The sequence below is a fragment of the Aotus nancymaae genome, unplaced genomic scaffold (genome assembly GCF_030222135.1).
Source record: "Aotus nancymaae isolate 86718 unplaced genomic scaffold, 86718_ANA_hifiasm-v0.15.2.pri h1tg000028l, whole genome shotgun sequence".
NCBI classification, from domain to species: Eukaryota; Metazoa; Chordata; class Mammalia; order Primates; family Aotidae; genus Aotus; species Aotus nancymaae.
Genome location: NW_026988441.1, coordinates 39,424,647 through 39,440,295, shown reverse-complemented (window position 1 = coordinate 39,440,295; position 15,649 = coordinate 39,424,647). Strand labels below are relative to the sequence as shown.

The 15,649-nt window shown below is 52.6% G+C and overlaps 1 protein-coding gene and 1 pseudogene across 2 annotated transcripts; both read left to right on the top strand.

Annotated features, from left to right (window-relative positions):
- Positions 1–9,747: 9,747 nt before the first annotated feature.
- FEM1A (fem-1 homolog A) lies at positions 9,748–13,570 on the top strand. 2 transcript variants are annotated; one of them, XM_012436416.2, is made up of 2 exons: positions 9,868–10,580; positions 10,731–13,570. In XM_012436416.2, exons 1-2 carry the CDS (start codon positions 9,868–9,870, stop codon positions 11,875–11,877), a joined length of 1,860 nt encoding a protein of 619 aa, XP_012291839.2. In that variant the 3' UTR covers positions 11,878–13,570. The 2 variants fall into 2 exon arrangements, with proteins under 2 accessions (XP_012291838.2, XP_012291839.2); XM_012436415.3 differs by having other exon boundaries at positions 9,748–13,570.
- Positions 13,571–13,740: 170 nt separating this feature from the next.
- LOC135276895 (U2 spliceosomal RNA) lies at positions 13,741–13,847 on the top strand (annotated as a pseudogene).
- Positions 13,848–15,649: the final 1,802 nt, after the last annotated feature.

Genomic DNA, 15,649 nt, shown 5'->3' with positions numbered 1-15,649 from the left:
CCACCCGCCTCGGCCTCCCAAAGTGCTGGGATTACAGGCTTGAGCCACCGCGCCCGGCCTCTTTTAATTATTTTCTTATACCTCACGGATTCTGTAGGTCAGGAATTTGGGGCCAGGGCTCCACTGGGAAGGTAGCCATTTGCCCAAGCCAAGGAGAGAGGCCTCAGGATAAACCAATCTTGCCCATATCTTTCTTTTTTTTTCGTCAGGGTCTTGCTCTGTCATCCAGGCTGGAGTGCAGTGGTGCGATCACAGCTCACTGCAGCCTCCACCTCATGAGCTAAACACCCTCCCAGCTCAGCCTCTCAAGGAGCTGGGACTACAGGTGTGCACCCTGTACCTGGCTAACGTGTTTAATTTTTTTTTTTTTTTTTGAGACAGAGTCTCACTCTGTCACCAGGCTGGAGGGCAACGGCACAATCTCGGCTCACTGCAACCTCCGCCTCCTGGGTTCAAGCGATGCACCTGCCTCAGTCTCCTGAGTAGCTGGGACTACAGGCGTGTGCCACCTCACCCAGCTAATCTTTTTGTAGTTTTAGTAGAGACAGGGTTTCACCATGTTGGCCAGGATGGTCTTGATCTCCTGACCTTGTGATCCACCTGCCTCGGCCTCCCTAAGTGCTGGGATTACAGGCGTGAGCCACCACGCCCGGCCCACTTTTTAAAATTTTTTTGTAGAGACAGGGTCTCGCTGTATTGCCCATGCTAGTCTTGACCTCCTGGACTCAAGCATCCCCATCTCAGCCTCTCAAGTAGCCGGGGCTACACACGTGCCCTACCATACTCAGCTCATTCTGCCCATATCTTGACCTTGGACTTCTAGGCTCCAGAAATATGGGAAAATAACGTCCTGTTGTTTAAGCCACTCAACCTGTGATATTTAGCTATGACGGTCCAAGCAGACTAATAGACTTTAATACACTTACCCCTTCCCTTCCCTCCCCACCTTCCCTCCTCCCCTCCCCTCCTCCTCCTCCCCTTCCCTCCTCTCCATCCCCCTCCTCCCCTCCCCTCCTCTCCCCTTCCCTCCTTTCCCCTCCCCCCTCCCCTTCCCTCCTCTCCCCTCCCCCTCCTCCCCCCTCCCCTCCCCCTCCTCCCCTCCCCTCCCCCTCCTCCCCTTTCCTCCCCTCCCCTCCCCCTCCTCCCCTTCCCTCCTCTCCCCTCCCCCTCCTCCCCTTCCCTCCTCTCCCCTTCCCTCCTCTCCCTCCCCCTCCTCCCCTTCCCTCCCCTCCCCTCCCCCTCCTCCCCTTCCCTCCTCTCCCCTTCCCTCCTCTCCCCTTCCCTCCTCTCCCCTCCCCCTCCTCCCCTTCCCTCCCCTCCCCTCCCCTCCCCCTCCTCCCCTTCCCTCCTCTCCCCTTCCCCCCCCTTCCATTCCCTCCCCTTTCCTTCCTTTCCTTTCATTTTCTTTGCCAGCTTCCCAATTTATAGATCAGACTCCCTAGTTAAAGGGTCTGTCTTGTTCACAATTGCAAAGATATGGAACCAACCTAAGTCCCCATTTACAAATAAGTGGATAAAGAAAATGTAGTATGCGTACACCATGGAATACTACTCAGCCACGAAAAAGAATCAATTAATGTCTTTGCAACTTGGTTGGATGGAGCTAGAGACCAACGTACTTGTGTGTGTGTGTGTGTGTGTGTGTGTGTGTGTGTGTGTGTGTGTGTTTTGAGATGGAGTCTTGCTCTGTCCCCAGGCTATAGTGCAGTGGCGCGATCTTGGCTCATTGCAACCTCCCCCTCCCAGGTTCAAGTGATTCTCTGCCTCAGCCTCCCGAGGAGCTGGGACTACAGGCGTGTGCCACCATGCCCAGCTAACTTTTGTATTTTTACTAGAGATGGGGTTTTACCATGTTGGCCAGGCTGGTCCCGAACTCCTGACTTCAGGTGATCTCCCCGCCTCGGCCTCCCAAAGTGCTAGGATTACAGGCATGAGCCATTGTGCGTGGCTGAGCCCAGTGTTCTAAGTGAAGTAAGTAAGGGATGAAAAACCAAATACTGTTTATTCTCACTTACAAGTGGGAGCTAAGCTTTGGGTCTGCAAAGGCATACGGAGTGATATAATATATGGGACACAGTGACTCACACTTAGAATCCCAGCACTTTGGGAGCAGAAGGAGGGAGGACCATTTGAGCTCAGGAGTTTCAAACCAGCCTGGACACTATAGCAAGATCCCACCTCTGTAAAAAAAAATTATTTTTTAATTAGCTGGGCTCAGTGGCTCACACCTATAATCCTGGCACTTAGGGAGGCCAAGACAGGCAGATCATGAGGTCAGGAGATCGATACCATCCTGGCTAACATGGTGAAACCCCATCTCTACTAAAAATACAAAAAGTTAGCTGGGCGTGGTGGTGGGCACCTGTAGTCTCAGCTACTCAGGAGGCTGAGGCAGGAGAATCACTTGAACCCGGGAGGTGGAGGTTGCAGTGAGCCGAGATCAAGCCACTGCACTCCAGCCTGGGTGACAGGGCAAGACTCTGTCTCAAAAAAAAAAAAAAAAAATTAGGTGGGTATAGTGGTGCATGCCTCTAGTTACGGCTACTCGGGAGTGTGAGGCAGGAGGATTGCTTGAGCCCAGGAGTTTGAGGCTGCAGTGAGCTATGATTGCACCACTGTAACTCCAGCCTGGAAAACAGAGAGAGACCTTGTCTCAAAAAATAAAAATTTAAATTTAAAAACAATGGCATAATGGACACTGAATACTCAGAAGTGGGGAGGGAGTGGAGAGTGAGGGATAAAAAGCTACAAACTGGGGCCAGACACTGTGCCTCACGCCTGTAATCCCCGCACTTTGGGAGGCCAAGATCAGTGGTTCGCCTGAGGTCAGGAGTTTGAGACCAGCCTGGCCAACATGGTGAAACCCTGTCTCTACTAAAAATACAAAAATTAGCCAAGCGTGGTGGCAGGTGCCTGTAATCCCAGCTACTCAGGAGGCTGAGGCAGGAGAATCACTTAAACCCGGGAGGTGGAGGTTGCAGTGAGCCGAGATTACGCCACTGCACTCTAGCCTTGGCAACAGAGTGAGACTCTTTCTCAAAAAAACCAAATCAAAACAACACAAAAAACCCCAGAAAACTACATATTGACCACAAAGTACTCTGCTTGGGTGATGGGTGTGCTAAAATCTCAGACTTCACCACTATTCAGGTAATCCATAAAAACAACTTGTACCCCAAAAGCTATTACTTTTTTTTTTTTTGAGACGGAGTTTCGCTCTTGTTACCCAGGCTGGAGTGCAATGGTGCGATCTCGGCTCACCGCAACCTCCGCCTCCTGGGTTCAGGCAATTCTCCTGCCTCAGCCTCCTGAGTAGCTGGGATTACAGGCACGCGCCACCATGCCCAGCTAATTTTTTGTGTTTTTAGTAGAGACGGGGTTTCACCATGTTGACCAGGATGGTCTCGATCTCTTGACCTTGTGATCCGCCCGCCTCGGCCTCCCACAGTGCTGGGATTACAGGCTTGAGCCACCGCGCCCGGCCCAGCTATTACATTTTTAAAAATTTTCTTTTAAGGGTCTGTTTGGTTCACTTTGCTCCCTGGTCTAGCTCTCAGCTCCGGAATCAGGGCAGACACACAGTAGCCTCTAAGTAAAGATGGAATAAACAAATCTGTGAATTAAATAAATCTATCTCACCTTCGGCATTGCTATGACGGGGTCTATTTTGTCTTCTTTATTTATCTGAATGTTGAAAATATTTTTTCATTAAAAAAAAAAGGAAGGCATCTTAGGATGAAAAGCCCCCGGTGGGGTTCGGCACGTCCCTAGCTGTCCCCGTCACCTCCCTGGCCCTGGCAGGTGGCCTGGCCGTCACGTTTAGGCGCTGCAGCTAATAACACCCTGCGGTGTGTGCCTGGCTGGCCGCCTGAGCTGTGCCGACGCATGGCAGGGGGATATTTGCAAGCCTGGAGCCTGGCTTGGGGACAGGTCGCAGGAGAACAGGCACACAGATGGCAGAGGGGCTGGGGCGGGGAAGCTCGCCCGGCGTGGGCCACAGGCACGAACCGATCCTAGCCCCCACTGTGTCTCTTCACGGCTGCATCCTTGGGAACCAGCAAGTCTGCAGGAAACATTTTAAAATCAGATGAAAGAAAAGAAAACACTGGAGACCCCCAAAATGTGCCAGCACCACAGAATCACAGGGTGGTACCGTGGTTGGAATGCACTTCCTGGGTGATCCCTTTATTCATTCCGCAAATATATATTTTTTAATTTATTGTTGTTATTAGTATTATTATTTGAGACGGAGTTTTGCTCTTGTTGCCCAGGCTGGAGTGCAATGACGTGATCTTGGCTCACCGTAACCTCCGCCTCCCGGGTTCCAGCGATTCTCCTGCCTCAGCCTCCCGAGTAGCTGGGATTACAGGTGCCTACCACCACGCCAGGCTAATTTTGTATTTTTAGTAGAGACGGGGTTTCGCTGTATGGGTCAGGCTGGTCTCGAACTCCTGACCTCAGGTGATCCGCCCGCCTCGGCCTCCCAAAGTGCTGGGATCACAGACGTGAGCCATCGCACCTGGCCACAAAGCACTTTTAGAGTTTTCCCTCTTGCGCTCCTGTGTTCTCATTTTATAGATGAGAAAGCGAGGTTCAGAGAGCTGGGGCCGCTTGCCCAAACCCATGCAGCTGTTTGGCAGCGGACTTGGTTGCTGTATCCAGGAATTCAGCTTCTAGCATTAACCTCTTGGCTGTGTGGAGAGGCAAATGGTGAATAAAGTATTTTCACGCAAAATGCTTAGCTTTCCTACAGTGCCAAATGTTGTAAGAGGCAAAAAGAGTGTCCCGGGGCCGACCAGGGCCCATCTGGCTGAAGCTTCTCATGTCCCGGAATGGTCTCACGCCCAGTCACAGGTGCACCCTGGCAGCCCCCAAAGTGGACATTTAACATGCAGCTTCAAGCTCTATCCTATGACTGGACCTCACTCCCTCTAGTGAATTAATTGTTTAAATAAATCCTGTAATTACCTCGTAGTGAAAACAGATTGCAAGACGTTGCCATCTGTGGAAGGACATGAAAGCACACGGAAGCGGCCGGGCGCGGCGGCTCACGCCTGTGATCCCAGCACCTCGGGAGGAGAAGGCGGGTGGATCATCTGAGGTCAGGAGTTCAAGACCAACTTGGCCAACATGGCGAAACCCCGTCTCTACTAAAAATACCGAAGTTAGTGGGGCATGGCTGCAGGCGCCTGTAATCCCAGCTACTCGGGAGGCTGAGGCAGGAGGATCCTTTGAACCCGGGAGGCGGAGGCTGCAGTGATTCCAGATCGTACCACTGCACTCCAGCTCCAGCCTGGGTGACGGAGGGAGACTCCAACAAACAACCACAAAGAACAACAACGAAAAACCGCAAAGAAGCCTTCGGGTTGACAGACACCCACACGACCTTCAAATCATAGTTGAGTTTACCTTTTTTTTTTTTTTTTTTGAGACGGAGTCTCGCTCTGTCAAACCAGGCTGGAGTACAATGGCACAATCTCGGCTCACTGCAACCTCTGCCCCCCAGGTTCAAGTGATTCTCCTGCCTCAGCCTCTTGAGTAGCTGGGATTACAGGCACCCACCACCATACTGAGCTAATTTTTGTATTTTTAGTAGAGACGGGTTTCACCATGTTGTCCAGGCTGGTCTCAAACTCCTGACCTCAGGTGATATGCCTGCCTCAGCCTCCCAAAGTGTCAGAATTACAGGCGTGAGCCACTGCACCTGGTCCTCTGTTGGAAATTTGGAGTCCTGATTCCACTACAGAAATTCTGATTTTTTGGCTGGGAAGGAAGGAAGGAGGGACAGAGGGAGGTAGGAAGAGAAGGAGAGAAGGAAGGAGGGAGGGAAAGAGGGAAGGAGGTAAGGAAGGAAAGAGGGAAGGAGGGAAGGCAAGGCTGGGGGTGGTGGCTCAAGCTTGTAATCTCAGCACTTTGGGAGGCTGAGATGTGTGGATCACTTGAGGTCAGCAGTTCGAGACTAGCCTGGCCAAGATGGTGAAACCTCATCTCTACTAAAAATACAAAAATTAGCTGGGCATGGTGGAATGTACCTGTAATCCCAGCTACTGAGGCAGGAGAATCTCTTGAACTCAGGAGGCAGAGGTTGCAGTGAGCCGAGATCGTGCCATTGCACTCCAGCCTGGACAACAGAGCAAAAACTCCGTCTCAAAAAAAAAAAAAATTACTTTGGGGTGTATGTGTGTATATTTCAAATGGTTGAATTGTTCATTACAAACATTTCAAATGCCACAAAATCCTATTTGGAGGCATTTCTTCATGTTGTAACACACAGGAAAAAGCCTCAAAAAAGAATTGGTAGCCGGCTGAGGTGGCTCATGCCTGTAATCCCAGCACTCTGGGAGGCTGAGGCAGGTGGATCACTTGAGTCCAGGAGTTTGAGACCATCCTGACCAACATGAATAAATCCCGTCTCTACTAAAAATACAAAATTAGCTGGGCGTGGTGGTATATGCCTGTAATCCCAGCTACTCAGGAGGCTGAGGCAGGAGAATTGCCTGAACCCGGGAGGCGGAGGTTGCGGTGAGCTGAGATCGTGCCATTGCACTCCAGCCTGGGTAACAAGAGCAAAACTTCGTCTCAAAAAAAAAAAAAAAAAAAAAAAAAAGCTGGGCGTGGTGGCTCACACCTATAATTCCAACACTTTGGGAGGCCAAAGTGGGCAGATCACAAGATCAGGAGTTCGAGACCATCCTGGCCAACATGGTGAAGCCCCTTCTCTACTAAAAATACAAAAATTAGCTGGATGTGGTGGCGCACGCCTGTAATGCCAGCTACTTGGGAGGCTGAGGCAGGAGAATCACTTGAACTAGGGAGTTGGAAGTTGTAGTGAGCTGAGATCACGCCACTGCACTCCAGCCTGGCCATAGAGCAAGACTCAGTCTCAAAAAAAAAAGAAAAAAGAAAAGAAAAGAAAAAAGCATACTTACACTCCTAAGCATTACCCAAGAGAAATGAAAATATATTTCCACACAAAGACCTATACCGCCAAAGTTTCTAACAGCTTTATCTTTAATCATCTAAAACTGGAAAGAGCCATCACGTAATGGATCTAAGAATAGCGGATCTTTCTTGCCATGGAATACAGCTCCATAATAAAAGCCAGTGAGCCACTAATCCCTGCAACCGCATAGATGCATCTCCAATGCATTGTGCTGAAGGAACACAGCAGACCCCAGAGGCTACATCTTGCATTTTCCCATTTATATGCTCTTATTATGAAACACAGAGAACAGATCGTCAGTTACCAGTGGCTGCGGGTGGACAAAGGCGTTGACCAGAAGGGCACGAGATAACATTCTGAACGACGACGCTGTTGAACCTCTCGGTTGTGATCCTGGCTACATAACTGCATGACTGTCACAACTGTTCTATCGATTGATTGACCGATCGATTCATCTTGGAGACAGGGTCTCCCTCTGTCACCCAGGCTGGAGTGCAACGGCGTAATCATGGCGGCTCACTGCAGCCTTGACCTCCTAGGTTCAAGCGATTCTCCCACTTCAGCCTCCCGAGTAGCTAAGACAACAGGTGCACGCCACCACAGCTGGCCAATTTTTGTATTTTTGCGCAGGGATGGGGTCTGCCTATGTTTCCCAGGCTGGTCTTGAATTCTTGGGCTCAAGTGATCCTCCCACCTCAGCCTCCCAAAGTGCTGGGATTACAGGTGTGAGTCACCTTGCCTGGCCAAATCTGTCCTCTGGATTAAAAATGCATTTTAGTGTATGTATGTATATTACATCTTGAATAAACTTTAAAATAAAGAATTCTGGCCAAAGATTTCTTTTTCATAAAATAAATTCATCGTCAAATAATGCAGGGAAACGGATCACCTTACATTTGCTAGAATAGCTATTATCAAAAAGATGAAAGGTAACAGATGTTGGCAAGGATTTGAAGAGAACACTTACACACTATTGATAGTCATTTTTTTTTTTGAGCTTTTCCATATCCTCCCCAACAAGTGTTGTGTTTTGCTATTTTTTAAATCATAGCTATCTTGAAGGGTGTTAATTTTTTTTTTTTTTTTTTTTTTTTTTTGAGACGGAGTTTCGCTCTTGTTACCCAGGCTGGAGTGCAATGGCGCGATCTCGGCTCACCGCAACCTCCGCCTCCTGGGTTCAGGCAATTCTCCTGCCTCAGCCTCCTGAGTAGCTGGGATTACAGGCATGCGTCACCACGCCCAGCTAATTTTTTATATTTTTCGTAGAGATGGGGTTTCACCATGTTGACCAGGATGGTCTTGATCTCTTGACCTCGTGATCCACCCGCCTCGGCCTCCCAAAGTGCTGGGATTACAGGCGTGAGCCACCGCGCCCGGTCTGTAAGTATTTTTTTTTTGAGGTGGAGTCTTACTCTGTCACCCAGGCTAGAGTGCAGGGGTGTGATCTCTGCTCACCAGAACCTCTGCCTCTCGTGTTCAAGAGATTCTCCTGCCTCAGCCTCCCACGTAGCTGGGATTACAGGTGTGTGCCACCACACCCAGCTAATTTTTGTATTTTTAGTAGAGAAGGGGTTTCTCTATGTTGGCCAGGCTGGTTTCAAACTCCTGACCCCGTGATCCACTGGCCTCAGCCTCCCAAGGTGTTGGAATTACAGGCGTCAGCCACCACTCCTGGCCTTATTTATGGTAATTTTAATTAGTATTGCCATTATAGAAAAAAGTATGGACTGTCCAAAAAAAATTTAAAATTGACTACCAGATGATGCAGCAATCCCACTTCTGGGTATTTATCCAAAGGAATTGAAATCAGCATGTCAGACAGGGCACAGTGGCTCACGCCCGGTAATCCTAGCAGTTTGGGAGGCCAAGGCGGGCGTATCGCCTGAGGTCAGGAGTTCGAGACCAGCCTAGCCAACGTGGTAAAACCCCGCCTCTACTAAAAATACAAAAATTAGCTGCGTGTGGTGGTGGACACCTGTTGTCCCATCTACTCGAGAGGCTGAGACAGGACAATCTCTTGAGCCCGCGAGGCAGAGGTTGCAGTGAGCCGAGACTGAGGCATTGCACTCCAGCCTGGGCAATTTGTGAGACTCCGTGTCAAAAACAAAAACAAAACAAAGTTACTGAAAGAGAAGAAACAAAATAAATACATAAATAAAATAAGGGAAGGAAATTCTGACACATGCTAGCATATAAATACATGTATACAAATGAATGAATAAATGAATGTACCAATAAGAAGTCGGCGCGCGATTTTGACCCTTACCTCTCTGCCTGTCCTCTCAGCTCAAAGCATTTTGGCCCTGACCGGCTTTTCGGCCTCCTCCCGGCGCCCCCTGCCGGTGCGCCGCTCGCTTATGCTCCGAATCAGACGCGCCCCCTCAGGCCGCGCTTAGCCTTCGATCTCGGTCCTGATTGGCTGAGTCGCTCGCGATTCCTTTTGGGAAATGTAGTCATTAAGGGTACCGCGCCTGCTTTTTCCAATATGCTCTGACTCAGAGACAGCCACAGGAAGTACGTCACTAAATTTCACCATTCCCACAAGCTAGGTCGTGTCGCGCGGCATGAAGGGAATTGCAGTCCCCAAATTGCTAGCTTCCGCTGCCACACGCTGTGATTGGAACGGCAATTCCCACCATGCCGCGCGCTCATAGCGCGCAAAGGCTGGCCTGTGACCTCTTGGGAAGTGTAGTCTTGAGCCCCCAAGATTCCTTCTTTGTTATACAGAGTGGGCCCGCGCAGAGGACTCCATTTCCCGGCGTGCTCCCATTTGTCGGGTCGCGGCAGCCATTTTGTTCCGCCCGAGGAGCCCCTAAGATGGCGGTGAGGGAGACCGTGAAGGTTGCCTCCAGCCCGTCCGGGCTCTGATCCTCCGTCTCCCTGTCCCCCGGCGGCCGGCCCATGGCCTGGCGGAGGCCCGGACCATGGACCTCCGCACCGCCGTGTACAACGCCGCCCGCGACGGCAAGCTGCAGCTGCTCCAGAAGCTGCTCAGCGGCCGGAGCCGGGAGGAACTGGACGAACTGACAGGCGAGGTGGCCGGCGGGGGGACGCCGCTGCTCATTGCCGCCCGCTACGGCCACCTGGACGTGGTGGAGTACCTGGTGGACCGGTGCGGCGCAAGCGTGGAGGCCGGTGGCTCGGTGCACTTCGATGGCGAGACCATCGAGGGCGCGCCGCCGCTGTGGGCCGCCTCCGCCGCCGGCCACCTGGACGTGGTGCGGAGCCTGTTGCGCCGCGGGGCCTCGGTGAACCGCACCACACGCACCAACTCCACGCCCCTGCGCGCCGCCTGCTTCGACGGCCACCTGGAGGTCGTGCGCTACCTGGTCGGCGAGCACCAGGCCGATCTGGAGGTGGCGAACCGGCACGGCCACACGTGCCTCATGATCTCATGCTACAAGGGCCACCGCGAGATCGCCCGCTACCTGCTGGAGCAGGGCGCCCAGGTGAACCGGCGCAGCGCCAAGGGCAACACGGCCTTGCACGACTGCGCCGAGTCCGGCAGCCTGGAGATCCTGCAGCTGCTGCTGGGTTGCAAGGCCCGCATGGAACGTGATGGCTACGGCATGACCCCTCTGCTCGCGGCCAGCGTTACGGGCCACACCAACATCGTGGAGTACCTCATCCAGGAGCAGCCCGGCCAGGAGCAGGTCGCAGGGGGAGAGGCTCAGCCTGGGCTGTCCCAAGAAGGCCCCTCCACCAGCCAGGGGTGTGCACAGCCTCAGGGGGCTCCATGCTGCCGCTCCTCCCTGGAGGAACCACCGAACGGGGAATCTTATGAAAGCTGCTGTCCCACCAGCCGAGAAGCTGCCGTGGAAGCCTTGGAATTGCTGGGAGCTACGTATGTGGATAAGAAACGAGATCTGCTTGGTGCCCTTAAACACTGGAGGCGGGCCATGGAGCTGCGTCACCAGGGGGGCGAGTACCTGCCCAAACCGGAGCCCCCGCAGCTGGTCCTGGCCTATGACTATTCCAGGGAGGTCAACACCACCGAGGAGCTGGAGGCGCTGATCACCGACCCCGACGAGATGCGCATGCAGGCCCTGTTGATCCGTGAGCGCATCCTGGGTCCCTCACACCCGGACACTTCCTACTATATCCGTTACAGGGGCGCCGTGTACGCCGACTCGGGCAATTTCGAGCGCTGCATCCGCTTGTGGAAGTACGCCCTGGACATGCAGCAGAGCAACCTGGAGCCTCTGAGCCCCATGACCGCCAGCAGCTTCCTCTCCTTCGCGGAACTCTTCTCCTACGTGCTGCAGGACCGGGCGGCCAAGGGCAGCCTGGGCACACAGATCGGCTTTGCAGACCTCATGGGGGTTCTCACCAAAGGGGTCCGGGAAGTGGAACGCGCCCTGCAGCTCCCCAAGGAGCCCGGAGACTCGGCCCAGTTCACCAAGGCGCTGGCCATCATCCTCCACCTGCTCTACCTGTTGGAGAAAGTGGAGTGCACCCCGAGCCAGGAGCACCTGAAGCACCAGACCGTCTACCGCCTGCTCAAGTGCGCGCCCCGCGGCAAGAACGGCTTCACCCCTCTGCACATGGCTGTGGACAAGGACACCACAAAGGTGGGCCGCTACCCCGTGGGCATATTCCCCTCCCTGCACGTAGTCAAAGTGCTGCTCGACTGCGGGGCCGACCCGGACAGCAGGGATTTTGACAACAACACTCCCCTACACATAGCAGCCCAGAACAACTGCCCGGCAATCATGAACGCGCTGATGGAAGCCGGGGCCCACATGGATGCCACCAACGCCTTCAAGAAGACAGCCTACGAACTGCTGGACGAGAAGCTGCTGGCCAGGGGCACCATGCAGCCCTTCAACTATGTGACCCTGCAGTGCCTTGCCGCCCGGGCCCTAGACAGGAACAAGATCCCATACAAGGGCTTCATCCCGGAAGAGCTGGAGGCGTTCATTGAGCTGCACTGACCTGCCCTGGACATCCAGACGCTCACCTCTCCCTTCTGCTGAGGGGGAGACATCGGGGTGGGAGGCAGCAGATATTCATTCTTGCCTCCTTCAGCCACAAATCTGGTGAAGGGTTTTTCTGCCTCCCATCCCCTTGACCTGCAGACAGGGTCGGAGGAGTTAGCGAGCCTTTGGTGCTAGAAGCTGTCAGGGTCACGTGCTAAGAGAACATCTTTCTCTAGGAGCCCACTCGCTCATTCTGAGTTTGGAAAAAAAAAAAAAGACACAGGACCTTCCCCACATCCTGTCTGTCCAGGTTACGGAGGCCTTTGCCTTGTTACCTAGAGGTGGAGGGACTGAAGCCATCGCGTTCCTTCCCTGCTAGAAACACAGGAAGCTGAGGGCGGTCTGCCTCCACTTGCCCCTTTACGTGGCCGGATAACTCCAGGTGCCGAATGCAGTGTTGGGACTAGGGGCTCCCGAGATAAAAGCCTGAAAGTCAAGGGGTGAGACCACCTCTGCTTTCTTTCGGCACAATCACGCCCAGCTCCAGTGCCGCCATAGTCCCTGGCAGAGGGGCAGGGCTCTGCCCAGGGCAGCCTGCCATTTGCATAGCTTTCGGTTGGTTTGCTGTTCTGTTTACTACGTGGGCAGGCTTCAAGCACTGCACAGTTCTGAGATTTTACTGCCTTTTTTTTTGTTTTCTTTAAGAAAGTTGTTTGTTGGACTCCATAAGTGAATTTCAAGCAGTGAGGATTTTGTAGTGCCTGAGATGGCTGAGAAGGCCACAGGGAGTGCGCTCTCTATGTGAAGAATTTGATGAGCGACAAGAAGGTCCACGGTGTCGGTCCCTATAAGACGGGGGACCGTACATTTTTATAAGACTCCACTCGACGGCCGTTTACAGGCTTTCCGATTTTACATCCTCATTAGAAGGAGAACCGTTCCTCCAGGCAGAAAGCAGTAGTGACTGCAAAGCCTGACGCCACTTTGCCACCCAGCAAGAATTGGCACAGTTGGTTTGGGTCTGCATTGCTGTAGCTCCCGAGTTAAAACTACAGGCCCGTCTGCCTGGCAAACCCCGCACAGCCTCTGATTTCATTGTGAGCGTGTCCACAGGTGGCCCGAGCTGTTTTTTCAGTTGCTCCGAGGACCGAGACCCAAGTCTTCACAAAAAAGGCCTGAGATCAGTCTTAATGCGACAAATCCAGCAGCTAAGACGGTGAGTGTCAAGACCAGCCTGCCAGCCGAGGTTTGCACGGCGTCTCCGGTTCCCATCACTCAGGGAGAAGGGCTGCTGCTGCCGGAGGACCTGCCCCAGCGAGATCGTTCCCAAGAGCGAGGCTGCATCAGCCCCGGCGGGTGTGAGCAGGTTCCTGGCCTGCATCGGAGAGCAGCGAATAGCAGAACGGAGGCCATTCTTACCACACCCTCCCCGTGGTAGCCACGGCCAGGCCCTTAGGGGGAGCAGCGACCGTGGGTGTCCAGAAACATCCTGTCCCCGGAGGGAAACTAGGTCTCGTTTGGATTTTTCTTTTCCTTTTTTTTGCCGTGTTAGTTAGGAAATTATTTATTTACAAGACAGGGTTTTCACTTAACACAGCCAAGGTGGGGAACGCCGTCCCCGTCCCTCCCAAAGCACAGAAATGAGGCCGCTTACATCGCGAGTCTCCACGCTGGTGTTTAAGTCATTAAAGAGATTATTTGAAGAGAATCGCCTGGTACATCTTTGGTGTGGGTTGATGGCGGGGGAGTGAGTTGGAGACGTGTGGGGAAGCCCATGGCGTTGGTCTGAATGAACAGAGAGCCCTAGGGCCGCCTCCCCTTGCTACAGGAGTTTGTGTGTTATAACTGGGGCCTTTTATTTTTTTTTTTTGAGACAGGATCGCTTCTCGGCCTTTTGGCTAAGATCAAGTGTAGTATCTGTTCTTAAAAAAAAAAGAGAGACAGGATCTCTGTCACCCAGGCTGGAGTGCAGTGGCACAATCTCTGCTTACATCGGCCTCCACCTCTCAGGTTCGATTGATCCTCCCGCCTCAGCCTCCTGAGTTGCTGGGATTACGGGTGCACACCACCACACCTGGCTAATTTTTGTATTTTTAATGGAGACAGGTGTCGCCATGTTGGCCAGGCTGGTCTCAAGCTCCTGGGCTCAAGCAATCCTCCCACTTCAGCCTCCCAAAGTGCTGGAATTACAAGCATGAGCACTGCACCTGGCCTCTGTGTTATATACTGGGGCTTTGTATAAAATTTCATTTGCAAACCGATATGTTGCTGGGTTGTTATTTTTTGAGACAGCGTTTTGTTTTTTGTCGCCCAGGCTGGAGTGCAGTGGTGCAATCTTGGCTCACTGCAACTTCTGCCTCCTGGGTTCAAAGCAGTTCTCCTGTCTCAGCCTCCCAAGTAGCTGGGATTACAGGCTCCTGCCACCATGCCTGGCTAATTTTTGTATTTTTAGTAGAGATGGGATTTTACCATGTTGGCCAGGCTGGTCTCGAACTCCTGACCTCAGGTGAGCCACAGTGCCTGGCCTATTGCTGTTTTTTTAATATATATATATTTTTAAATAACCCTGGGCAACATAGTGACACCCGGTCTTTCCAAAAATTAAAAATATTGGCCGGGTGCGGTGGCTCACGCCTATAATCCTAGCACTTTGGGAGGCCGAGGCGAGTGGATCACGAGGTCAAGAGATCGAGACCATCCTGGTCGTCACGGTGAAACCCCGTCTCTACTAAAAATACAAAAAAATACAGCTGGGCGTGATGGCGCACGCCTGTAGTCCCAGCTGCTCGGGAGGCTGAGGCAGGAGAATTGCTTGAACCCGGGAGGCGGAGGTTGCGGTGAGCCGAGATCGCGCCATTGCACTCCAGCCTGGGTAACGAGCGAAACTCCGTCTCAAAAAAAAGAGAAAAAAAAAAATAAATAAATAAAAAATAGGCCTGGCACAGCGGCTCACACCTGTAATCCCAGCACCTCGGGAAGCCTGGCAAACAGACCTTTGTCTCTACAGGTAAGTTTTAAAATTAACCGGGAACGGTGGCACACACCTATAATCCCGGCTTCTCCAGAGGCTGAGGTGGGAGGATCACTTGAGCCTGGGAGGTTGAGGCTGCACTCCCAGCGAGCGACAAAGTGGGACCTTTAATCAAAAACCACAAACGTAGTCCAAACCCCTGCTTTGGGGCGTTGGGTTACCTCTAGAAGAAAAGGGTGGTTCCTTTAAGGTGGGGAGGGCGGCGTTGACAGACAGGCTCCCTCGGGAGGGGCTGGTGGAGAGCAGGCTGTAGGTGTGTTTTGATCAAACCCAGCCCACCTTCCAGCAAGACTCACACATAGAACCGTAGGCGTCTTTGGTGAACTTGGGTTTCCTAGAGCTGGTTCAGGCTTAGTGGGGAAATCCCCCTTCCTTTTTTCCTTTTTTCTTTTTAATTGAGATGGAGTCTTGCTCTGTCGCCCAGACTGGAGTGCAGTGGCACGATCTCAGCAACCTCCGCTTCTGGGTTCCAGTGATTGTCCAGCCTCATCCTCCCACGTAGCGTGCCACCACGCTCAGCTAATTTTTGTATTTTCAGTAGAGACGGGGTTTCTTTTTTCTGAGACGGAGTCTCATTCTGTCGCTCACTGCAACCTCCACCTCCCGGGTTCAAGCAATTCTACCTCAGCCTCCCCAGTAGCTGGGATTACAGACGCACACCACCACGCCCGGCTAATTTTTGTGTTTTTAGTAGAGATGGGGTTTCACCATGCTGGCCAGGCTGGTTTTGAACTCCTGACCTCCTCGGCCTCCCAA

Bases quoted from the DNA above. Each gene is read 5' to 3' on its own strand.
- FEM1A (XM_012436415.3), top strand. From the start codon at position 9,868: ATGGACCTCCGCACCGCCGTGTACAACGCCGCCCGCGACGGCAAGCTG.